The sequence below is a fragment of the Pseudomassariella vexata genome (genome assembly GCF_002105095.1).
Source record: "Pseudomassariella vexata strain CBS 129021 chromosome Unknown BCR38scaffold_5, whole genome shotgun sequence".
NCBI lineage: Eukaryota > Fungi > Ascomycota > Sordariomycetes > Amphisphaeriales > Pseudomassariaceae > Pseudomassariella > Pseudomassariella vexata.
Window position 1 is genome coordinate 52,048 of NW_024467960.1, and position 23,819 is coordinate 75,866.

The following is a 23,819-nucleotide window of genomic DNA, read 5'->3' on the forward strand; positions in this document are numbered from 1 at the left end:
CTTCAGATATTTATTCGACTCCTGGTGAAATGAGTAAGGAGTCCAATCCGATCCGTCAAGATTCAGAGTCTTGATCAAAGCACAATTCCTCATCAACTCCATCAATTTCAACTTCTGATCCTCCTGAGATTACGCATGAGCAACAGCAAATACCAAGCCAGACAGATACCATGATAGGAAGATTTCCTCGTTTGTGGACGTTCGACGTAATAGTCGGAACAAATGTTGTTAAATCTTTCAAGGTATTCAGTAACATGTTCTCCTCTGAACAGTTCAAGGTTTCCATTCCCTTGCCCAGGTCAGGGCATTGACAACCTTGAACTGTTCAGAGGAGAACACGTTACTGAATACCTTGAAAGATTTAACAACATTTGTTCCGACTATTACGTCGAACGTCCACAAACGAGGAAATCTTCCTACTGGTTACGTTGGTGCGATCACGACACTCGACGTATTGTCCAACTCCTTGAAAAGGATCACAATACGTGGGATAGCTTAGCTGCTGCTATGAAGCTACACTGGAAAAGTCAAGACCCTCGTCAAGATACTCGACCCGAGGAAGACCTTCATGAGCTCTATATGAAGAAATCACACCCAACCGCGAAGACACTGCATGATGCTATCTTCAAGCACGAGAGGCTGATCTACAGACTTGAAGAAGGCAGGATTGAGGAAGCCAAGACAACGGCAGCATCGAAATTCTTTGATATGCTAGATGAGAGACTCCAAATCCTTCTTCTTAACAAATTCAAGGAATCCAAATCGGATGTCAGAGGTTGTCCTTATTCAACGCTACGTCAAAACATGACCTGCTTCTGTACGGATGGTTTTATCATTGACAATAAAATCGAAAAGATCGAGAGTCCTGGGAAAAAGAGCGTCACTGACGGACTGACTAAGGAGTTCACAATTTTGAAAAGGCCTATGACTGCGCCTAGAGACGTCCAGCAACCTGTACAGATTCGAGATTGCTCTGATCAGAGCAAACAGAACATCGATGTTCTCTCGAAACAACTAGCTGAGCTGAAATTATACAACACTGGGTTGTTTGACCGGATTTTGAGGGGGGTCGAAGAAGTCAATATCAGTCGGAACGCAACTCAAGGCTCTGTGGATGTTTACTACAATGAGGTAGCTCCGCAACTGGACCAATTTTCCATTCAAAATCAGGGGGATCATGTATCTGGGGAATATGGCAATAGAATGCAAGGAGGAAGTAATTGGTAACAAAATCCAGGACGAAATCAATATAATCCATCCAATGCGTTTTGCTCCGATCAGGACAAGACACGATCCGGATTTGTCATGGACGCCCTGGTTTGCTGGTATTGTGATCAAATTGGTCATACCATGCTAGGATGTCCACATCTGAATTTCGATACGTCTCTCGGACTTTGTCATCGCGGCTCAGGACAGAAATTTTACTGTGGCCCAGCATCAGTCCCAGGAAAGCCTTCAGATATCACAAGAGAAATCGGTAGAGATATCTACGCGAATGCTGTCAACAGTTGAAATGTCTATCACGTGGTTCGAGCAATCCTAGCTAATAACCCTAACAACACTGAGCTATACAATCTGTATTTGAGTTGGAAGGACAAGTACAACCCTACTTACACACCAGACTTTGGTCTGATCGGACGGACGGGACCTTTACCCTTGAATGTCGTCCCCCCATCACCTTTACCGGACCTCAAGAAAACTTGCACGAATCGGTTAGAGGAGGAAAAAGGAAGGTCAATCTTTGACTACGTCGCTGCCAACCAATCAGACTGCTTAGTCAACGATTAGGAATTAACAACTACATCCAGGAAGTTATTCCGATCGATCGCCGTATTACGGATGTGACTGAATTAAATACCTCAGATAACAGGGCAAGAGAAGACGTTTCGCTAAACGCTAATGAACTCAAAAGAAGGCGTACAGGCCGAGAATTCGTTAATGCTAGCCTTGATCAGGGCAAGAACTCGTCTCAGTCCGCGAAAACCATTGAAGATGATCAACCTGAACGTGCGCCGAATACTAATAGCGCCCCAACCAGTCAATATAGGACTCCTACAATCACGGAGGATACTACTGATGCTACTTCTAGCCCTGATTACCGCAACGTGAGCTTAGCTGATGGCATTACGGGCCCTGAAAGCGGCGATACGACTACCTCCTTTAACGATAAAAGGAAGGCTAAGAAAAGTTGGATTCCTACCAGGATCGTCAACGGAGAAGTCCTTGCCGGATGTCAAGAAGGGGAAGATAACCTGCCTCTCGATCACCTTGCGAAAATTGTCGATGAGACACTACGATCTCAGGTCAAGCTGAATTTCGCGGATCTCTGCCGACTTCATCCAGGCTATGCGACAGCTATAACCAGTTGGATTCGAAAGAATGCTCGTTTGGATGCCCTTAACATCGTTGAACATCACGACTCCGCTGTTCCAGATGGAAATAGCCAAGCCCGTGCTCATGAGAATGAAGCCACGGTAAACCTTAACATCACTGACTGCGGCGGTACTTCTGGTGATCTGGATCGACGCGAGACAATCGGGCTCTTTGGAATCACTGAAGATGGGGAACTTGCCCTTGGCTCCGGCGGAATTTGGGAGAGACTTTTCCCTATGGGCAAGAAAGCGTCCTATCAAGCAAGCAACCCGCCTTTGCTACCTGCGATTTTTCATCAACCTATCGACCTGCTTACGCATAAGCAAAAACTGGAAATGATGGTTGCAACCAGAGTCCACCGTCTGCCTATGCTGTACGGGCGACTAGTGTCGTCCCAGATGAAAAAAATCTGCGCATTACTTGATTGTGGTTCTGAGTGTAATCTGATCAGCTGGGATCTTTGTATGTCGTTAGGTCTAGCCGTTCGTGAGACTAATATTGTGTCTCGAGGACTACACGGAAAACGACAACTTGCGGGGGAGGTGGTTGAAAAGTTCTGGCTTGGCGATCTCTGTATTGAAGTGCACTCTTTCGTTCTACCTGAAGGAGAAGCAGCTCAGGCAGTTATTCTGGGAATGCCTTTCTTCCGTAATATGTCTTTGACCTTCGATTATAAGGATAAAGAAGTAGTCACTGCGAATGTTGTCTTTGGGGATACTTGCATCAAAGCCGCTGTTATTGCTTCCCCGAATATCACAACCTCACGTTCTCAGCAAGTTTAACACTAGAGTCAGCTGCTTCAAGGGACTAGTAGCCGACTGCCAAGTCCCCGAGTGGGTTGAATTGCAGGATTCTGAAACCCCTATTGGATTTATTGACGATGAGAGTGGTTCGATGCTTTTTGAATTCGTACTGCAGCAGTCGTGTATTCCTTTGCTTGATCAGATCTGGGAAATTATGCTTACTACGAAACATGTGGATCATACAGGCGGAAAACACCAGTCTAATAAACACTCGGCAAAAGCAAGTCTGTCGCTACACGAAGTCTTCGAGTCTATTTTCACCCCTAGAAAGGAGCACGATGGTTCTCGACCTTCGTCTTGTTCTGATCAGGACGAGGTGGTTACACATACTATATACAAAACTGTCGATCGAAAAGTTCACCCTGTGGACAACACTCCGTCTGACGGATCAATTTCTGAAGGAGACCCCTTGTGGAAAACCAAGCGACTCGCCCTGATCAAAGACAAACTACAGTCTGGTTCTAAATTCGATCCTTTTATCACACCGAAATTCTCAGGGATCGATCGAGGCTCCAGATTAACAGAGGATCGTCTTCAGAAAATTCTGGAGACTTGTCAGTCTACTCTTACTGGAGAGGAGATAGAAGCTTTCACACACCTTCTGTATAATCGAGAAGCATCCCTCGCTTGGGACTTCACGGAATGCGGAAGAATTCATAGTGACGTTATGCCTCCCCAGGCAATACGAACTATCCCTCATAAAGCCTGGCAAAGTCGCTCGGTCCCTATTCCGAAGCCTTTGATCGAAAAAGTTGTACAACTTCTCCGGGATCGAATCAAACGGGGAGTCCTTGAAGAGAGTCATGCGAGCTACCGTAACAACTGGTTTTTGGTCCAAAAGAAGAACGGCGGCTTGCGCTTAATCAACGACGCTCAAAAGATAAATAGAGTCACTATCCGCGATGCACTCATTCCTCCTGGAGCGGAGGAATTCTCAGAGGAATTTGGAGGATGTCTTCTCAAATCACTGCTGGACCTATTTTCTGGATACGATCAAGTCAGCCTGGAAGAAAAGAGCAGAGATTACACGACCTTTTCTACACCTATTGGTCTTTATCGAATGTGCACTTTACCGCAAGGTGCTACGAATTCTGTGGCTCAATTCATGAGAGCTATGGTCCGCCTCCTTTACGACCTTATACCTCATGTCTGCCGACCATTCATTGACGATATATGCGTTAAAGGACCAAGGCACGATTATGACAACGAATTAGTTATGCCTGGAATTCGACGGTTTGTCCTAGAACACCTCAGCAATATCGATAAAGTGCTACTCAACTGCGAACTGGCGGGAGCCACAGTAGCGGCAGAGAAATCTCAGTGGTGTCAAAAAGAAGCTTTTCTGGTTGGATATCTCTGTACTCCGTATGGACGTCGTCCTGATCAGAGCAAAGTCTTGAAGATTTTGGAAGATTTTGGAATGGAAAGAGTGTAAATGCTTGAGGGATGTCCGTTCTTTCATCGGTATAGTTGGATGTTACCGCGTCTGGATTGACCAGTATGCTATTACCGCTTTACGGTTATTCAAATTAATGAAGAAAGGCGTTGATTTTCTTTGGGACGATAAGTGCCAAGTAGCACTACGGAAGCTTCAAGAAGGAGTTACATCAGCCCCCTGTTTAGCACCTCTTGTATTTGATGACGAACGCTATGGGACTATTTTTCTCGTGATCGTCGCGAGCCTTGAGGGGTGGGGGGCGGTTATTGAACAAATCGGACCAGACGTTTGTCGACATCCTTGTCGCTTCGAGACTGGCATTCGGAATGACGCAGAGAAACGATACGACGCGACAAAAAGGGAACTCCGAGGGCTATTGATGGCCTTCAAGCGCCTGAGACGCTAACTTTATGGCACTCACTTTGTTGTCGAAACAGACGCTATGGTCGTTGTGCAGCAACTTGCGGGGGCCCTAAACGATGTGCCAAGAGCCTTACTTCTTCGTTGGATCACATGGATACGATTGTTCGACTTTGAGGTTAAACGCATCAAAGGATCCAAAAACACCGTCGCGGAAGGACTGTCAAGAAAACCTGCAGGACCTTCTGATCTGTTGGAAAAGGAAATTGAGGAAGACATTGACGACTACATCGACACTCAGATCTATCATGTCACCCTCGAAAATGTCCTTCAAGGAGATTGGACAGAACAGTCAAGACGTATCGCCTATTTCTTAACAACACTAGAGGAGCCAATTCATCTCCCGATCAATCAAAGAAACGCATTTAAGACTAAATGCTTCAACTACCTGGTCAAAGAAGGAATACTCTGGATAAGAGCGCAACATTCCAGGCTTCCAAGACGAATGGTGGATTCCTGGAATGCTTTCCTTGTTGCTAGCACTTTCGAATGCCTTCTCCCATAATGTCTCTAATCGACGTCGCTTACAGACGTTTCTTGACGTAAAAATTTCAGCCAATGTGTTGGATTGTGGGCAAATGGTCTTGTATTGAAAGTGTCATGATCTCTGGAGAGTCCTGAGAGAAGTGAAGGGCGGCCATAGGGGCCTTATATAGGTAGAAATAACTGATACCTGCCCCACAGCTACGACTTATATAGTTCAATAGGTAGAGGTCATATTGACCCATACCTTGTACGGTTTACGGCTTTACTTTTCTCCTTTGACTTAGTAGTCTTAACGGAGTAGCCTTGAAGGTCCGACACAATGCTTGTTCCTATGAAGATCGGCAAGTTTGGATATTCTTCAAGTTTTCTTTTCGGAAGTAAATTCTCTATAACATTATCGGTATAGACTTAGGTGACTACTAGTTTCTATTGTATTTTGTTTCGCTTTCCAGGATCCGAATTAAGTACGAGCATTCTGGACGAGAGTCTTTTGCTTTCGAGAGAGAAAAAGCAATAAGGGACATTTGGTCCTCATGGATACTACACTGGTAAATGTATGTCTTTGAGAGTCCCCCATCTTCGACTGTTTTAAGAAATATGCAAAGTAAAGATCTAAAGGATGACTAGTAATTTCTTACTCGGGACCTTATAAGTGACGGGGCAGCTTTGATCTAGCTAGGCAAAATAGGCGTGTTCCACCACAGCATCACTATCGATGCATGTTGGTTGATATCTGACAGCTCTCTGTGTGACGACTGGAATTGGTGTGTCACACCCGTCATTCTTGAATAATGACGGGAAGATTAGCGTGAAAGGCGCGAGTTCTTTAGTGATAACCGGTGAGGAGCGTTTCGACCACAGTGACAGCTCCGAAATATCCAGGTCCCGCCTATCGAAACGACATCAGGGGATGATTGCGATGCTCATTGGCTATTACGCCTTTGAACGGCAGTGATTGCTCCCCGAGAGGAATGGATGATACGATGAAATGTCGGTGGTCTTTCCCTCGCCCAGCTTGTTGGCAGATTTGGAGCTGTCCTTGCAGCCAAGACCCCTGCGTCGATCTCGGGTCTGTCTGTACGACCTCCACGTTGACCGGCTCACCCATTTCCATTTCGCCTGCTCGTTATGGCCAGCCTCACGTGAGCACCGTCCTCTGCGAAATGTTCCAGATTTTCCCAACATGGCATGTCGATCACGTCTTCTGAAGGGGTGTGATGAACGGCAGTTGAGTCAGGAAAAGTCAGCAACAAGCCTGCAAGACAGCAAGTTCGTCTACTAAGAATGCGGCCATTCGCCAACACTAACCACTCTATGCCCAATCTAAAATAGTATGATCCTGTGGCTTATCTCATACCATCGCGTCGGATCTCTGCGCCGTCACCTACCTACCCAAGATACCTAGATACGAGCCACAAACTAACACCTACAGCGCGAATCGGGCTGGACGGATGGGCTCTAACGACACTCTGCCTTGATAGACGACGCTTGATAGACGACGGGCCTAGAATCACTGGGATCGTGTTCTGAGTCAGAGCGAAGGAATGCCACAAAACATCATCATCAATGGCGCCTGACCATTCGGCGGCGTGGGGGTCACAATTGCACGTTCTGCTCTAGATGGCCAGATCTGACAGGGCTATGCTTTTGATCCCTGCACTCCAGATTTAGGCCCCTCTTGCCCCTCATTTTTTCACCGCATATTGGGATATTCGCCCCATTCCGATCACAACTCCCCATTGAATTCCCCAGTCTCCAGTTTCCGGTGTCTGGTCCAGCCCAGATCCGAGTGCCCAACGCTGAGTGGCCTGTTTGTGTTCTGCACCTCCCCCACCGTCTCGCCCATCTTCTGTTCTCTCATTCAGCTTCTACCTTGAGTCTCCCTCCAGAACAGCGCCGGTGCTACGGCGCATCTGTCCTGTCTTGATAACGATTACGCCCAGCCTATCGGCAAATCAAGCGTAAATGATGTTGTGCACGTCTGCTTCTGCAAGATAGCCTAGCAACGTTTCTCTCGTGTAATCAAAATCTCGTACCAACCAGCTAACATCACGTCGCCCGGCGCATAGATGCCGGATGCGCTGTCAACTGCCAGCCTGCTATTCGCTACCATCGGGACCACTTCCCCTGACATCTCTCCATCCTCGTTCCATCATTCCAGCCGCCCTGAGATGGATCCCAGGGATTCCAGATACCATCAGCACATGAACCCCCACGCCCGTCCCAACTATGGCCGCCAGTAGCTTCCTTCCACCTAGCGGCTCTGCTACACCTTGGCACCTCCCTGACTTAGGAGTTTCCTTAAATCGGACGAGATGAACCTGATCTAACGGTTGGTCACGCGGTCCTCTCCGATATCTGGGATTCATAGCAAACCTGTCCGCATTGATAAATTGCCTTTGGTCCACTCCTTGGTACACCTCGTCTCATTCCTTGGTCATCAAGCGCAAGACTGATACCCATCTTATATTTCCACTGTCCTTTCCCTCGAGAGCAGCCATTCACACATATTGATCGGCTGGTTGGCGCCTCTGCCTCACTACCATATCTACTTGTCTGCAGTTCCCAAAGATCACCCGATGACGACATCCCCACCACAGCCCCGTGCCCTGCCTGATGGCGTCTACGTCCCCACACTCGCCTTCTTCAAGGCCGACGACGAGCTCGACCTAGAGGTCACTCAACGTCATGCTATTCACCTTGCGGAATCCGGAGTCGCCGGCATCGTTGTGCACGGATCCAACGGAGAGGCCGTCCACCTCTCCCGAGAGGAGCGAAGCCTCATCATCCAGTCTACCCGCTCTGCCCTCGACGAGTCAGATCACCACCTCATGCCACTCATTGCCGGCTGCGGCGCACAGTCTACCAGAGAGACAATCCAGCTGTGCCGTGACGCTAGCAATGCCGGTGCCAACTTTGTCATCGTGCTTCCTCCTGGGTACTATGGCGGACTCTTGAACACGGCTAAGATTGTCCAACACTTTAACGACGTGGCTGATGCTAGCCTTATTCCAGTACTGGTTTACAACTACCCTGGCGCCGTGTCCGGCTTGGATCTCTCTTCAGACACCATCCTGGAGATTGCCAAGCACCCCAACGTTGCGGGGGTAAAGCTTACTTGTGGCAACACGGGGAAGCTAGCAAGAATCGTCGACAGTGCGCAGCCTGACTTCTTCGTGGCTGGCGGCAGCGCCGACTTCATCTTGCAGGGTCTGGTCGTGGGTGGAAATGGAACCATCGCCGGGACGGCGAACCTGATCCCCCGGGCCTGCGTTCGTATATGCGAGCTTTTCCAGGCCGGGAAGCTGAAGGAGGCCAGGAGACTGCAGGCAGTTGTCGCCAAGGCGGACTGGATTGCCATCCAGACTGGCTTCGTCGGAGTGAAGGCCGCACTGCAGCTATTCCAAGGGTACGGTGGGGCACCAAGGAAGCCGTGCTGCATCTCCGACGACAGCGAGGTTGAGATGATTCGGAAGGGGTTTGCCGAGGTCATGGCGGTTGAGCAGAGCTTGACCTGATCGGACTACTAGCAAGCCGTCGTAATTGTGCACAGACGGCAGATATAATTACGTGGTGTAATGATGGGACCGAGTCTATTTACAATCCAACGCGGGGGCTGCTTTTTATGCTAGGTACTGAATCTCAAAAATGGAAGACTGAGTTGCCAATGGTTTTCTTATTATTCTTTTTACTACTAATTTGACAAGTCTCCATTCTTTCTTATTATGGCGATGAACTGTAGATCAAACCAGATCGTCTAAGCTGGCCAACAAGAACCCGCCAGGGTTGTTAAGTTGATTCATGAGTCCAACAATACCGACTTTTCCCACCATGTCTTTACTGCAGCTCGTACCCGTGTTGAGTTTTAGAAATTGTATGATCCAAAGTGAAGCAATGCGTATCTTATTGGTGGACGCCGCAATTTCCGAGCTAGTTTGGCGTGGTAACTCAGCGAAGTCTCGTAGTTATTGCAGATACTGCTCCTACTCTACTTACCAGACGACCCCGTGTAAGACCAGTGCTGAAGTTCTGAAATTAATTGCCCAGAATGCTAACCCTAAACAGCACGTCTACAGGTTCAACCAGTTTTGCACCACGTTTCATACGAGCACAGTTCCTCATCAATTGCCTCCCTACATTCCTCGAGGCTCGATTGCAGTCCAGTCCAGAGCCAGTACTCCGCGCGTCCGACATCCATATCGGCAACTTATCCGCCACCCGGCTACGTCAGTCCTACTCGCGGGACTCGGGGGAGATCACCCACCTAGTAACCCAAGCAAGTCACCTGCCATGCCAACGAACTACACCTGCACGAGACAAAGAATTGTTTAGCACCCACCTCCTTCCCCCAACTTGGCCCCCAAACCTGCACCCCACGCAGCCATTCAGCATCGGACCTGCAGCCACGCCGCACTAATTATGTAAATCCGAGATGTAGGGTAGAAAATGTCGTGCAGGATGTGGGGCATGGGGTGTTGAACATTGGGAGTGGTGTTGTCGTCTTCTTCTTTTCTTCGCCCCCACCCATACTGCTGCACATGTATTCCTTCCTTCTGTCCCCTTCCATTCCATGTACTATTATGTACAGGCCGGTCAGACCCTGGGGGTTTCCGACCAGATGCATGCCCCGGCCCTAGGGACAACATCGGCGGTTCAACTACCTAGCAGCGATCACGGCGAGAACTGCCGACCCATCCATTGGACCGTACTGCCGTCGGCATTGTTCGGTATCACATGGTGCGAGATAAGGGATATGTCAGTGTGATTTCTTTTTTGCTCGGATGCATGGAGGCAGACAATTGGTGTACAGTACGATGTCATTATCGCTCAATGTTACGACCAGCCTGGTTTTGTGTTTGGCCGGATTCTGGCCGGATATTGCAGCGGCGGAAAATCCACAAAACAAAAGTGTGTGGGATCCAGTGGCTTGGTCCCCGGGATGATACACAGGTTGCCACCGGAAAGGGTCGCACATCCGGCACCTCCTTCAAGATGCTTGTGACACTTAGAATCGGAGTTTCTGCGAAGATGGCATACGTTTGTATCCTCTTAATCGTTAGTCATTGGCGCTAGTAAAAGGATATAATCGGTCCATGCAAATAAGCACAGAAAAAGAACAACCGATTAGGAAAGGAGAATATGCAGCCGATTAGCAAATCATAACTTGTATGGAAACCCATTTACCACGTAAGATCAAGTGGAGGTCCTCTCTAAGTAACATATAGTCACAAAATCGATGGTCAGGGCCTGCCAATAGTTGAATTATTGTGTATAGATGAAGTCCTTGAGACTTATAAAAAGCCTTTTGGTCCCATAACATCTTGTTTTGAAGTGCTGCTTGGTCCATAGGCACGCAGTCCAAATGCGACGAAGTAAAACTTGATTCAGTCTTTTCACTTCAATTCTCTTCTTACTCTTCCATGCATTTCTCGTTTTGCTCTCTTCTTACACGATATTGTTTGCTAAGCTCAGGTGACAGCACAAGGCCTAGTCAATAAGACAGCCCCCAGAACCAACAGGCATGTAGAGGAGCTTGATTGATAGTGCATCTGCAATACCAGTGGGGGTTTGAGGAGTGCGGCGGTGTGCAGGACGAGAACCGGGAATGCACTGACTGGTAGACTCGCATCCTTCTTCTGTCCCTGAACAACCAATTTCGGGTACTTCGGCGTAGAAGTACTTGAATGGGAAGTAGGATCGTCCGATGGGCTCCAAGGTGCCCGTACTACCCCTTATCCAGAGACGACCAGTAACTATAGAGGGAACTCGATTTAAATGTCCCTCAATCTCTCTCTCTCTCGTGGCAGCAGGTTCATCGCTAATTCCCGTGGCTCTCATTCACCCCCGCTGTCGTCCAGAATTGCGCAGCACCTTGCGCGATACTATCGCTGTCGCGAAATGTGCAGCTGATCTCCCCGAGCACAGTTCATAACTATATATCGTACCTCATACTACCTACACATAACCAGCCCTTCAACCCATTACACCTCCGTCTCAATTCCCGCATCCTTATCGTTATGATGAAAAAATCCGCTAACATTCCCCTTCATGCGGCTGAACTTGCTACCGAGGTGGTCGACCTCCCTCGCAGCGCGGAACTGCATGATGCCGCGGTGTTTGCGGTGCAGCTGCTTGTGGTGATCCTTATAATCCCGTAGCGAGTTCCGTATTCCCCTGGATCCGTCATCCGAGTCGTTATGACCCGGTGCCAGCACCGAGGTGGCCGTGTCTACCCCGCCGTCGATGGGGTTGCGAAGCACGTTCTTCGCCTTTTTAAATGCGGAGAGCGATACGACGGAATTTAGTCCTCGCTTCCCGTCGTCATTGGAGTCCTCGGATGATGATGATGAGTCGTTGGTGTGGACTTTGAGCTTCCTATGACATGATTAACGAGATGAGCGAAAATGACGAACTGCCAGGATTGACCTACTTCTTGGCCTTATTATCACCGCTCCGCTCATCGCTTTGCTCGGAATCAGAGTCAGAATCTATCACATCTACCTCATCGCCAAGACTTTCGTCGGAGATCGTATCGAGGCATTCCATCACGTTCCGCAAATCGCCGTTTTTGACCTTGGCAGCATATGCCTTGTGGTATCCCGAAAGTCCGCGCCAGAACTTCAACGGGACCTCGACCTCTCCCAATGGTTGTTCGCCCTCTTTGAGCCCGTTGTATCCATAGCATGACTCTGCTTTACGGAGATTTTCTTTGCCGCCGTTCCACACCTTCAATGAATGTACCTCCTCTCTCTCATCGATAAGCTCGTGCAGCCACAGCACGGCAAAGGCGGGTGTCTTGTCAGGGCCGAAGGAGGACTCGCGGAACTCGATGATCAAGGGCGATGCATATCGCTTGCGAAGAGGGAGGAACACACTATCGTCCTCTTTATCCTTTTTCGTCCACTCCCCGTTGTCGGCATACATCTTAGCGCGGCCGAGGTTGGTGCGTATCTTGATTCGATGCTGCTTCATGTTGTCGAGCAAGCCATCCTTGGCCTTGATTGTGCCCCGGATCTCGATGGTGCCGTAATCCCACCCAAGGAGCTGCGGGGGGAGTTTGGCCTCAACGCTCCGCCATACCATGCTGATTCTCGCCCTTCCATAACCGATACCACCCACCAACGGAAAGTTGTTCATGACCTGACTTTTCTTTGCGAGTACCTTTTCCAGGGGCAGGTAAACGATGCCGATCAAGGGATCCTCTTCTCGCTCCCGAGCATCTCGAACGCTGATGATAACCTCGGTGGTCTTCCAGTCTTTGATGAAGCGTTCCGTGGACGCATTGAAAAATGGCTTCGAGTTCTTTGGTTTCGTGCGCGAGCGATAAATCTTCCTGTGGTTCAATATGATCGTGCAGTATGAATCCGGCATATCGTCAGTCTGTTCTGCCTGTTCTTCGCTGTCTTCATCGGCATCATTCTTGCCTTTGTCCTGTTTCTGCAAATTGTGCACTTCGAGTCCAGTTATGTTGTGAATCTGTACGCTCAGGATACCAGAAGTAAATTCGTTAGACGGTGGTGCAGAGATGATCATGGAGTCCTCGAGCTCTTTGAAGTCTTGGGCCTTTTGCTGATGGAGCTCATCGTCATCGGCAGCCTTGCCTGCCTCGCGGAGTTTATGCTCCGCCGCTTCGGAAACATGCTTCTTAAGCGCATCCTTGGATCGTATCTCTTCGTTGACGGTCTGCTGGTCAAGTTGCTGTTGAGTGATTCTCGTCTTGGAGAAGTAGCCAACGGACCATGTAAGTGTCCCAGGCATATTCTCGTCGGGGTCCTGCCCGTGGAAACGATCCTCTCGCTCCTGTATTTTGTTGTGGCTCTCTGGGTTATTCATCAAATCCTTCAAGTCGAGCTCGACTCTGCCCAAGTCATCATCTGCGGTCCACTTGTCGGAATCCCATAGTTGCAGACGCAATTTCTCCTCAGCGTTAAGCTCCTCGGGTGAGACCAAGATGCTGGCCCACTCGTGCCAGTCGGGTTCTTGGTCATCTTCAATGATGCGAGTCGAGGCAACCGGCTTGCCAAATTTGCCCCAACTGACAGTGACATAGCTATCGCTTGTGCCTTGCGAGGAGACGATATTTCCATCGCCCTGGGTGAAGCCACGCGCTCGCTTGATAAGTATCCAAACGACGCCCTTGCTCATGGTGTCTTTCTTGAAATCCTCTCCCACAAGCATGTCTTTGAGATTTAGCGTCAGGCTCTTGGGGGCCACGAACTCGGCCAAGGAGGCATCGATGGCAGATTGTACAAAGGAAGAAATCAAGGGCACATCCATGAGGTTCAAGCTATGCTTGGACAGCGGCACACATGACAAGTTAGCCTTGGGTTGACCTAAGAAAGTCAAGGTACAGAGACTGAAAAAGGGTGGATCGGGCTGGATGCATGTCAGTATGGCCATTCGTCAGATTATCGGGAAAACATTGTGGTCACCGTCAGTTGCAGCCGCATCCGCATTATGCCAATGATACCACGGAGCTCTACCCAAACAGGCACCGCAATACCACCAGGTAGGTAGAACTTCAGGTAAAGATGAGCGTTCTTAGCCTTCTCTTTCATGGATTTGCCCGACGACCGGCTGCGGTATGAAAAGGCAAGCTCCATATTGACGAAGTCACCTTCTTCGGCCTCCATGCCTTCACGTATGGCGCTTTGGTCTTGGCCATCGTGCTTACTGGCGTCGTCGCCTGCGTTGTCATCTTTCCCGCCATTATTACTCGACTGCTCTTGCCCATTCTCAGGATCCGTACGATCGCTTTCGGTGGCCTTGCCAGGATCCTGGAGTTGTCCGTCGGCACCAACTGTCTGGCCCGCAGCCCCCGTCGGCAGCCAGCGCACGCCAAGAATACGTAGCGACTCATTGCCCTGACCCATGTCATCGACGCTGACCATTTTGACGAACTTGGGAAGTGATGCCTGCATGACATCTTCAATAGTGTCGATGAAAGAGGAGAAGAGATCGGGATTGACGAGGGGCCAGATGGCCGCAAATAGGGAGTTTAGCCACTGCACCGATTCGGGCAACTCAGCATCCGAATCAACAGCGGCGAACTCTTCCCGCCGGGCGGCATCCCACACCTCATCGTCAAATACCTCGTTCGCCTTTTTTCTCATCCACTGTCCCAAGCCTGCGGCGACTCCGAAGCCCGATGCGACAATGCAAGTCAGACCAAAGAACATCGAAAATTGTGGGTACAGCCGTCCACTCCACGATGCCACCACAAAGGGAACAGCAGCCACGACACCGATGACACCTAGGCCAGTGTATAGCGCTTGCTGATAGACATTGGCCAACTCCTTTCGCATGTATTCGAAGTCTGGCGGGGGAAACACCTTCTGCATGCCGTTATGGCTTCTTTGTGAATCCCGCCTCTCCGCTTCGAGTTCCTCTTCCGACTTGGACGCGCCTTGTGGACCAGTCGCGTTTTCGTGCTTCGTGCCGACCTCAGGCTCGTTTTCGGGTGCTGAATTGAGGTCCTTGTCGGTTTTGTCGTAGATGACGATGGGCATGTGTGTTACCGGGTCCGTCACTTCTCGCCCCCCATCATGCCGTTTGTTCTTCTTCATGGCCTTGCGCTTCTGTCGCGGGTCGACGGTGCCAGCAGCTGCCTCCGTAGCCGACTTCGCCTGCTTGCCGTCTCCATCCTTCTTATGCTTCTCGTCGTTACCGCTCTTAGGCACATTGTCCTTTTCGTCATCCGGACGTGGGTCATGCTGTTGGGCAACTCTAGATTCTTGTTGTCGTAAAGGCTCGTCTTTATGCTGATCGGGGTTGGCGTAATTGTGATTCGCCGAAGGGTATGGATTGTATTGCGAGCTAGGGTCGTCGTCGCCTTTCAAGATGGCTTTTACCGAATGGAAGGCTCGATTTGGTTTCGACCCATCTTCTGGGCCTTCTTGAGCTTCCTCCGTCTTTTCTACCTGACCCTGGAGCTCTTTTCGATGCTCTCGGTAGCCTTGGATGGTCGGGACTGTAACGTGAGTCAGTAAACGATACCTTGGACAGCTTTTTCGATCAAATGTGCGTCCGAGGTCATGCCCATGCGAGGCAATTCCCAAGGATATACTCAATAGGCGGATTTCGCCCACATGACAAGAGTTCGAAGTGGCATACTAGGATGTTGCCCCGAGTGTGGCTTGGTGTACTGTCTCCCCCCCGCATCGTCCTCGAAGTCTCTTTCGTCGGCCATGTTGGAGGAACCAATGTGTAAACCGGCTATACGAACTAGGCTAGGTACAGAGCGAGCTGAACGGGAAGGAGCAGGCAAGATGAAGGAGGAGGGAAACGCAACGCAACGCCAGCAAGTACGAATATCAAGAGCTCATGTCTGGAGTACAAGGGCGACTTGGGGACATCGGCCAGATGACGCGAATAAGAACGAAAACTTGTATGCAAAGTACCGTTCATCCACTATTGGCTTGGCTGCGAAGCAAGAGGTGATCGGATGCAAGGCACAGGCTGGCACGGTGTAGCAACGTGTAACGTTGGATGCTATTGTGCTATGAGGTCATAAGCGCTCTGAAACGTGCAAAGCTAGGCCTTGCCAAGTGCCGTGTTGCCGCCCAAGCTAGTAGGGACTGCCAAGCTACGCTACATCTCCGTGCTGCTTGACACTTGGGAAACAATTTCAGAAGCAGACAAAAGAAGTCGAGAATGACTAACTGGATAACCTTAAAATATGGTAGTGAGATAGATGCTATGTCAATCGGAAGACTTCTCAAAATCAGAATAAATTCAGTGTTCTTCGTCGGGAAGCAAAGCTGGAAAGAAACACTCACACCCCACTTTCCCACCGCACCATCCAATGTATTCAACAAACGTCAGGTGGCTTGGTTAGCCTGTACGGCCCAGTCGCTAGGTGGAGCCAGCCATTTTCCCCGCAATTTGAGCTGCGAAGATCAATCGAGCCTAGAACCATGCGAAGCGTCGTCAGATATCTAAGCTTTCGACGACATCTACTCGTCAGGCCTAGCTCTAAAAGCTATGGGCAGAGGCATATACACTTCAATAACGGATGTGTCGGCGCCGGCGATGCGGTTGTGGCTTGGTTGAATTGTGTTCGACTCATCCCCGCTGGTCTCCTTCCACTTTTGTTGTACTTCATCCTAGTGGGTTGAGGTTCTACTTGGATGGCAAATATATAGTCGACTGGTGCTGATATCGGTCTTAATGTCCTCTCAATACCGATGCATTCGTAGTAAATATCGCTGGAGGTTATGTAGTCTGCCCTCAACAGGCGATGAATATGCAGGCAAATGGTGAGGACTTCTCTTGATTGCATCGACCAATGTTGTGAGACAAGCTCGAGAAGACGTCCCAGATACAAATGGTACATTTGGCAAGAGAATCAAAGGCATAAGTACGTCGAAGTCAGATGTCAACTGTACCCAAATAAAGTATGCTTCGCTGGTTAATCGCACCCCGAGGGCATTCCTCAAGCTCCAGCAGCATCCGCCTAGCTCCCCCCCTCATGAGACTTCCGGACGTAATCATCATATCTCAGATAGGCTCCCAAAAGGGTTTGCGCTCCAGCGGCACAGCTAAAATAGAGAAGTCAGCAAGAAACCATCGAGGTACGCTGATGAACTTACTCTTCAGGGCTGGAGTACTCAGCTGGGTTGTGGCTGATTCCATCCCGACAACGAACGAAAATCATGGCCGTGGGTACCTTTCTGGACGCGTAGACACTGTCATGGCCTGCACCGCTCACCAGTTCCATCGCACAACCAAGAGACTTCGCTGACTCTCTTACACAATTGACCATTGTCGGGTCAAAGTGAAGGGCAGGGGAAGTCCAGAATCGGTCGACAGCGACGGTCAATCCTGCCTCTTCTGCGATCTTCTGGAAAGAGTTCCGGCAAAGCTCCTCCACTTTGGCCGTGTCGGCGTCGGCCGGGGCCCTGATGTCCAGGCCCATTTTCACTTTGCCAGCAATAGTGTTGATGGACTGCGGTAGAGAATTGATGACAGCAATCGTTGCTCGTGCCCCTCGCGCCGCCAGCTCTCCTTCCGTAACGAATCGGTTGGTTTCGATAATAATTTTTGCCGCCCCGAGCAGAGCGTCGCTCCTACGGTCCATTGGAGTCGTCCCCGTATGAGCCTCGCGTCCGGCGACATCGATGTGATACCAGCACATCGACTGAACCCCTGTGACGACGGCGATGGCCTCTTTGGCAACATCCAAGATGGGCCCCTGTTCAATATGAACTTCGAAATGCGCTAGCAGGGGATTGGCATCGTATGAACAGGGCACATCGCCTTTGTAACCGATGCGCTCCAGTTCTTGTCCTAATGACTTTCCGCCGGGGTCAGTCCGCGAGTGACCATAATCAACACTGAACTCGCCACCCCAGACTCCAGAGCACAGCATCGCAGGGGGGAATCGAGCTCCTTCTTCATTAGTCCAGTTAACAACAGCCAGAGGTGCGTACGTAGTGACGTTGTTGGCGTGGATCGTCTTCAGAACCTCGAGGGCAGAAATGACGCCCAATATACCATCGTATCTTCCTCCTGTCGGTTGAGTGTCCAGATGAGACCCCAGACCAATAGGGGGTAAGTTGTTGTTCTGGCCCGGTCGGATAGCGAATATGTTGCCCATCTGGTCCACCTGGACGCGTTTCTGTGGTTGGCTTGTGGTTTCATCACTTAAGGGCCTTTGAAACGTACTTTGATCTCGCAACCGCACTTCTTGGCCTCGTCAACAAACCAGTCTCGGACTTTGCGGTCGTCATCATTACATGATAGACGGTCTGTAGCACGTATCAGTAGATGCGTCGCCTTGTCTTTTGCCTCGCGTACTCATTCCGCCGTCCGGTGTGCTTCAGGATCGTCAACATTACGGGCTATAAGTGCCAATAGGAAGTAGTATACCTGCCCCAAGCACATGAAGCCTCTATCATGCTCATAGTCCGTTCCGCATCGATGCTTAGATGTGCATATCTCGAGGGCATTGCAACTTCGGACACCATATTGGCGGGAGGACGGATCGCTGCCGATGGACTAACCGTAAAGTAGCGACGGGTTTCATAGACAGGTGGGAGTGAGAATATTCCAATTTGACAGCCTCGATGTGTAGTCAAAGTAGAATAACTCCTGGGAGAGACTATGAAACCAGTATCAACGACTCGTGCAGATATATGCCTTATCACCTTCCGCGGCGGAGAAGCGTTAGGCCAAGCGGCACCTCCGAGTCGCCAGCACCATCCCACGGCCGCTTGTCCCGGGCGAGATTGGGTCATCATTACGAGTTCGGTTTACGAAGTACACAGGTACAAAGGACGATAGCGACAAGACGGACTTCTGTCTACCCGAGTACCGAGGGTGTTGGCATCCATCGGAGGCTTCAGCTCAGTAATAAGTCGGCCGTTATCTACTTTTATTCGAGAGCAACTGAAAGAGCGACGGCAGGAGGGGGTTGCCATTGCCTGCCACCATGCCTGCATGGGCCCGTGCACGGGACAACAGTCACAGCCCGACTGGGTTCATTGCTGGCTATGAACTCGACCGTCTAATAAAAGAAAGGGGCGAGCTATTATGGTTTCCGTCTTCTGACATGTATCCCGCACCACAAAACTCATGCCAACTTGCCATAGTCGGTTGCATCGGCCGGCATGCCCCGAGATGCATCGGCTCCGGACCCCAGGCTGTTGTTGATAAGGCGCTGGGGATGGCGTCGCACAACTCCGCGCGTCCTTCAAGGTGCCGGCTTAGATTTTAGGCCTGCTTGATTCGACGGCAGCTGGCCATGATCTAATCAACTCGTATAAGTCGTTTAAGCTTTGTGCAATAACAACGGCAAGCAGCGATGAGAGCGTGTGTCCGAAAATCCCATTACCTCAAATTACTCGGCTCCCGTGTGACTTAGCGCCAACGATAGTCGGTCAGTCTCCACCACGAAGCTATAGGCGCATGCGTTGGATAACAGCAGGCTTGCTTAGAATGGCTTTCAAGCGACGGGCCCCATCTTGATTGTGGGCGATATTGCGCTGCACGTAGCTATCGTTGCAGCTCCCGTCCAAGTTGTTTTCAAGTTTGGTTTCAAAATCAAGCAGTGGTAATGTTACTAACAAAGTCTAGAAACGGTCATCGTGTATACTTGTGTTATTCAGTCTCTGGTAACAGCACGTCTCCAGTCGTACTTCGGTTGAATTCCCGTGCACCTCCAAGCTTCGGAGAACTTGCTTACAAAGGCTCCAGTCCCCGTCCAAGGAACGTCGATTCGCCGAACTCCCCCTCGGCCACCTGGAATAGGGGGAGACCCATGACTTGACGACTGTTAGCTTCACCTCAACAAGCTCCCGAATTAAACTCACAGTATCCATTGGGGGCTTTTCCGATAGCATTCCACGTTGCCTGCGCCTCCTCTTCACCAATCACCACAAGCGGCTGCCCTCTTCCATTCGCACTGGCATCAGCCGCGAGTTGCACCTGGCAGCACTTCTCAAGCAATGCGAACCAAGCCACGGTAGCCTCGATGGACTGCCCTGCGGTCAATAGCCCATGGTTGCCCAGCAAAGCCGCTTTCTTATTTCCAAGACACTTGGCGATCTGTTGTCCCTCTTCAGCAGCGAGCACGACGCCGGCAAAGTTGGGATACAACACATGGTCATTGTAGAAGATACAGAAGTCTTGTGTGAGCATATCCAGCTTGCGGCCAGTGGCGCACATAGCCCGGCCGTAAACGCTGTGGGAATGCGCCGCGCATAGCACGTCAGGTCTGGCCTTGTGGATCTCTGCGTGGATGGCATATGCAGCTGTACCATATTGTCAGCCCATCGACCGTAGCAATGTGGTACGATGCTCGATACCGTAGTTCAATCTCCAGTTCTTGCCGCCATCCACGACCTTGCCAGAATGATCCACGCGAATAAGGTCCTCATCTCTGATCAGGGAGAAATGCATGCCAAATGGGTTGACCCAGAAGCTATTTGGGTCAACTGGGTCCCTCACGGTGATGTGCCCGGCGATGCCTTCGGAAAAGCCAAGTTGAGCAAAGATGCGGAAGGCAATAGCGAGCCGGTGCTTCAAGTATTTCCGCTCTTCATGCTTATCGGTAAAGGTGGGCGGGCTTGTGCTATCATCCGGAGTGAATGCAAGATCTGGATCACCACTGCTGGTCTTGTTTTTAACTGGCTCTGACACCGAGGCAGTGACGGGCTCGGAGGCTGAAGGGGCCATTCCCAAAGCTGAATACGACAGCGGACCAGTCTTGAGCCAAGCAATTGTAAGTTACAACAGTGAAGTGCCACAGTTCCTCTAAAAGCAGGCAGTAGTGACTAAAAGTATAATGTAGCTGGGCTGGTAATGCGGAGCCGTCTGCAACTATAGATAACGGATTATGCGGGTTGTAACCTCGTGGCATCGGAAGGCGCGGTGCCCCGATGTTAACCTCCGGCACCGGTGAGAAATGTCACCGTAATAATAATAATATTAAATACGCCGTAGGTGTTAACCCTCGGTACCTCTACAAGTACTCCTTAAGGGACTATAGATGATATAGCGGGCCCTTAAGCCGCGTCGGGCGGTTATACAGGTAAACTTGTAGCCAAACGACTACTAAACCTCCTATCCCTCCCTAAGTCTGTGCTACAACCCTGCCTGAACTACCGATAAGTGTGGTAATGTGGCACTTAAATTCGTCCTCAGGGGTGGGATGCTGCTGATGTGCAGAAGATGCTCGACTATTTTTTGTCGCGACAAGTCGTAGTATCTGCTAATTGGGGTTCTCGTCGAGCGTATACACATCTCAACCATACGCTCAAGTGGATAGACCGTAACATGGTCAGACGCTCGCAAGAATCGCGGCGAGAGGGCGTGCTGCGCGCCTTCTATCGTGAGGGGACGGGTTCGCCGACGAGCGTTATCGGAAAGGCGAGGTCCGATAAGGGGTCGGATTAACGATTCGAATTCTGGACCGGCTGTCGAGTTATATTCCACCTACGTAGTGCTTGACGGTCGACTGGCTAGGATGCTCGTAATCCTAAACGGCACCAATCTCCGTATTATCGCTAGGTAGGCGAAGTCAACAAGGTGGGCAGCGCGCCGTAAGGGTTGATTGACTAAACCCCTTTGTGTATCAGCTGCGGGATTCGAACCCGCGACTCGTCACCGACCCAAGTGGGTGAGGCTCAAGTCGGCACTTATCTACCAGCGAAGGGACCAACTACACCAGCCGACAATGTCACCGTAATAACATAAACTTATCACGTTCAAAATCCAGGCATATGTGAAAAGCTCACAATCTAGGACACTCCAAGTTTTTGAGCTCGATTCGGAATTTTGCTGCAGGCTCCACAGACACTGAAGATGACAAACCCGTCGCCGGTTCACCACGACATCGTGGCCCTCGAAACATTTTTCTGCCCCTTACCGGCAAAACTTGACATGCCCCCAGGCCACACGTACACAATCACACAATATGATCGGACGCGGGTGGACCAGATCGCGGAGCGCATCCGCGATGCCGACATCGTCATAATGACCATCATCAACATGTCAGCTGAGGTCCTGGCCGTGGAAGCGAGTCCCCGTTTAAAGGCGATATTCGACGTGGCCTCCGGGACGGACTCCATCGACATGGCTGTGTGTAGAGCACGGGGTATTCACGTCGCCAACATGCCGCATTGCAATGCGACCACGGTGGCGGAGCACGTCATTGCGTCTTATTTTGCGGCGCGGAGGTCAATCACTCTGTCGCATTCTTTGATACGGAGGGGCGAATGGCCTAAACGGGGAACACTGCTCAGAACGCTGGACGGGCCAGATGGGAAGCTGCCGAGGACGGCTGGGAACGAGATCATGGGCATTATTGGCTGGGGTGCCGTGGGAAAGAAAGCCGCCTCAGTAGCTGAGACTTTGGGCATGAAAGTTCTCGTCTCAGGGCGAAAAGGGGCGCCGGCCTCCGAGGGACGTACGCCTTTTGATACCGTCATTCGCGAGGCCACTGTGATTGTCCTCTGCCTTCCTAGGTCGCCAGAGGTGCTGAACTTGGTCTCTACTCCTGAGTTTGAGGCCATGCAATCGTGTTGTGTCTTAGTCAACGTCTCTCGTGGTGGAATCGTCGATGACGACGCCCTGGTCAAAGCCTTGAGGGAAAGGAAAATTGCGGGTGCGGCCTCCGATGTCTATCTGTATGAACCAGCGGGGCCTGAGAATAGCCCACTGCTGGCACCTGACACACAGGATTTGAATCTCGTCACCACACCACATGTGGCCTGGTGCTCCGAGGACACAATTATCAGCTACAACAATGCCCTGAAGGAGAATATATCGAGCTGGTTAAATGGGACCCCTGTGAACACGGTCATCTAGAGGTCCATTTTGTCTTTTGGTATGCAATTGGAAACACGGTAAAGGGGGGCAGAGAAAAGGCAAACATAATTATAGATTAGTTACGATACCTGGGCATCGGCATAGCCCCAAGGCTGCCAGTGCCAGTGCTAGTGCCTCTTTCTAGCATTATCCACGCAACTTTCTCATGACCAGTGCGAATAGCAGCCATGCGAGATTAGGCTGTATACCGTGCATCAAAATATTTAGTAACCCCATAGACTATCAGCAAAAGTGCGGTTGCGAACATCTTAAATGAACTTCAGAGCTCCCCTTCCCCTTATTTTCCGGATAGGCCCATGAGAGACAGGGGTGACGTAAGTCAGGGATCATGGGTTATGTTGTTGAATCGGTGCATCTAGAGGTAGCCACTGGTGATTTGAGACTCAACATGTCCACACAAAACACCTTTCAAAGTATGAACAGGCAAATTGAGAAAAAAAGAGTCTTACATTATGGGATTTGGGTCCAAATCAACTGTCTGTGGGATTACATATACGTGTTCGAGTGTGATCACACCGAAGTTAAATTCGACCATTTGAGTCGCATAGTAGCTACGAGTCGAGGAAACACGGACAGACGGAATTAATCGATCATGATACAGATCTTCCGAGCATACAAGTAATAAATGGGTATGGGTTGGTACTCCAAGTAGCGTTTGGACCTCGAATGGCTATTGATGTAAATAGCCAAGTGTCGATCAACCTAAAGGATCGAGCGTAGCAAGTAATAAAGGTCAAGACTGGGAGGGGTGCATAGACCACAGCCATAATGTGCCGATATTAAGACAAAGGCTTCTGGGACACGAGACACAAGTAAAATGTGTGTACACAGCCAAATGAAAAGCATTTCTTTTCGGTATCATCCTATTCCTAGTGCGAGTCTCTTGAGCATAACCTACCCTAGGATGCATAGAGACACAAAGCGTACGTAACGCGACAAGAGCCGAGACCTTCCCTTACCCTTGAGGG

At 50.2% G+C, this 23,819-nt stretch overlaps 7 protein-coding genes across 7 annotated transcripts; 4 read left to right on the forward strand and 3 right to left on the reverse strand.

Moving 5' to 3' along the window:
- Nucleotides 1-507: 507 nt before the first annotated feature.
- Nucleotides 508-3,155, forward strand: BCR38DRAFT_483452 (uncharacterized protein; the record flags this gene model as incomplete). Its single annotated transcript, XM_040863627.1, has 2 exons — nucleotides 508-1,131; nucleotides 1,809-3,155. 2 exons carry the CDS (start codon nucleotides 508-510, stop codon nucleotides 3,153-3,155), a joined length of 1,971 nt encoding a protein of 656 aa, XP_040716732.1.
- Nucleotides 3,156-8,099: 4,944 nt separating this feature from the next.
- Nucleotides 8,100-9,038, forward strand: BCR38DRAFT_339997 (dihydrodipicolinate synthetase family protein; the record flags this gene model as incomplete). Its single annotated transcript, XM_040855742.1, has 1 exon — nucleotides 8,100-9,038. The coding sequence occupies one exon, from the start codon at nucleotides 8,100-8,102 to the stop codon at nucleotides 9,036-9,038; it is 939 nt and encodes a 312-aa protein (XP_040716733.1).
- Nucleotides 9,039-10,058: 1,020 nt separating this feature from the next.
- On the forward strand, nucleotides 10,059-10,627 carry BCR38DRAFT_165638 (uncharacterized protein). Its single transcript, XM_040853808.1, has one exon. The coding sequence runs from the start codon at nucleotides 10,255-10,257 to the stop codon at nucleotides 10,591-10,593; it is 339 nt and encodes a 112-aa protein (XP_040716734.1). The 5' UTR covers nucleotides 10,059-10,254; the 3' UTR covers nucleotides 10,594-10,627.
- A 558-nt stretch (nucleotides 10,628-11,185) lies between these two features.
- On the reverse strand, nucleotides 11,186-15,211 carry BCR38DRAFT_165723 (uncharacterized protein). The gene is made up of 3 exons (XM_040853809.1): nucleotides 13,953-15,211; nucleotides 11,951-13,896; nucleotides 11,186-11,895 (listed from the first exon to the last, which is right to left on the reverse strand). Exons 1-3 carry the CDS (start codon nucleotides 15,084-15,086, stop codon nucleotides 11,502-11,504), a joined length of 3,474 nt encoding a protein of 1,157 aa, XP_040716735.1. The 5' UTR covers nucleotides 15,087-15,211; the 3' UTR covers nucleotides 11,186-11,501.
- Nucleotides 15,212-16,975: 1,764 nt separating this feature from the next.
- BCR38DRAFT_456489 (putative N-carbamoyl-L-amino acid hydrolase) lies at nucleotides 16,976-18,488 on the reverse strand (the record flags this gene model as incomplete). The annotated part of the gene is made up of 5 exons (XM_040861917.1): nucleotides 16,976-17,060; nucleotides 17,112-18,127; nucleotides 18,187-18,269; nucleotides 18,319-18,338; nucleotides 18,391-18,488. 5 exons carry the CDS (start codon nucleotides 18,486-18,488, stop codon nucleotides 16,976-16,978), a joined length of 1,302 nt encoding a protein of 433 aa, XP_040716736.1.
- Nucleotides 18,489-19,556: 1,068 nt separating this feature from the next.
- On the reverse strand, nucleotides 19,557-20,892 carry BCR38DRAFT_428321 (class 2 aldolase adducin domain-containing protein). Its single transcript, XM_040859892.1, has 3 exons — nucleotides 20,328-20,892; nucleotides 19,833-20,273; nucleotides 19,557-19,784 (listed from the first exon to the last, which is right to left on the reverse strand). The coding sequence occupies exons 1-3, from the start codon at nucleotides 20,695-20,697 to the stop codon at nucleotides 19,702-19,704; spliced, it is 894 nt and encodes a 297-aa protein (XP_040716737.1). The 5' UTR covers nucleotides 20,698-20,892; the 3' UTR covers nucleotides 19,557-19,701.
- Nucleotides 20,893-21,650: 758 nt separating this feature from the next.
- Nucleotides 21,651-23,065, forward strand: BCR38DRAFT_428322 (glycerate dehydrogenase). The gene has a single exon (XM_040859893.1). The coding sequence runs from the start codon at nucleotides 21,826-21,828 to the stop codon at nucleotides 22,828-22,830; it is 1,005 nt and encodes a 334-aa protein (XP_040716738.1). The 5' UTR covers nucleotides 21,651-21,825; the 3' UTR covers nucleotides 22,831-23,065.
- The last annotated feature ends 754 nt before the right edge of the window (nucleotides 23,066-23,819 follow it).

Bases quoted from the DNA above. Each gene is read 5' to 3' on its own strand.
- BCR38DRAFT_165638 (XM_040853808.1), top strand. From the start codon at position 10,255: ATGGTGCGAGATAAGGGATATGTCAGTGTGATTTCTTTTTTGCTCGGA.
- BCR38DRAFT_428322 (XM_040859893.1), top strand. From the start codon at position 21,826: ATGACAAACCCGTCGCCGGTTCACCACGACATCGTGGCCCTCGAAACA.
- BCR38DRAFT_428321 (XM_040859892.1), bottom strand. From the start codon at position 20,697: ATGGCCCCTTCAGCCTCCGAGCCCGTCACTGCCTCGGTGTCAGAGCCA. The intron at 20,274-20,327 runs GTATCGAGCATC...AATATGGTACAG, and splicing joins GAACTGGAGATTGAACTACG to CTGCATATGCCATCCACGCA. The intron at 19,785-19,832 runs GTGAGTTTAATT...ACAGTCGTCAAG, and splicing joins AAAAGCCCCCAATGGATACT to TCATGGGTCTCCCCCTATTC.
- BCR38DRAFT_165723 (XM_040853809.1), bottom strand. From the start codon at position 15,086: ATGAAGAAGAACAAACGGCATGATGGGGGGCGAGAAGTGACGGACCCG. The intron at 13,897-13,952 runs GTGACCACAATG...ACATGCATCCAG, and splicing joins GGATGCGGCTGCAACTGACG to CCCGATCCACCCTTTTTCAG. The intron at 11,896-11,950 runs GTAGGTCAATCC...ATCATGTCATAG, and splicing joins GGTGATAATAAGGCCAAGAA to GAAGCTCAAAGTCCACACCA.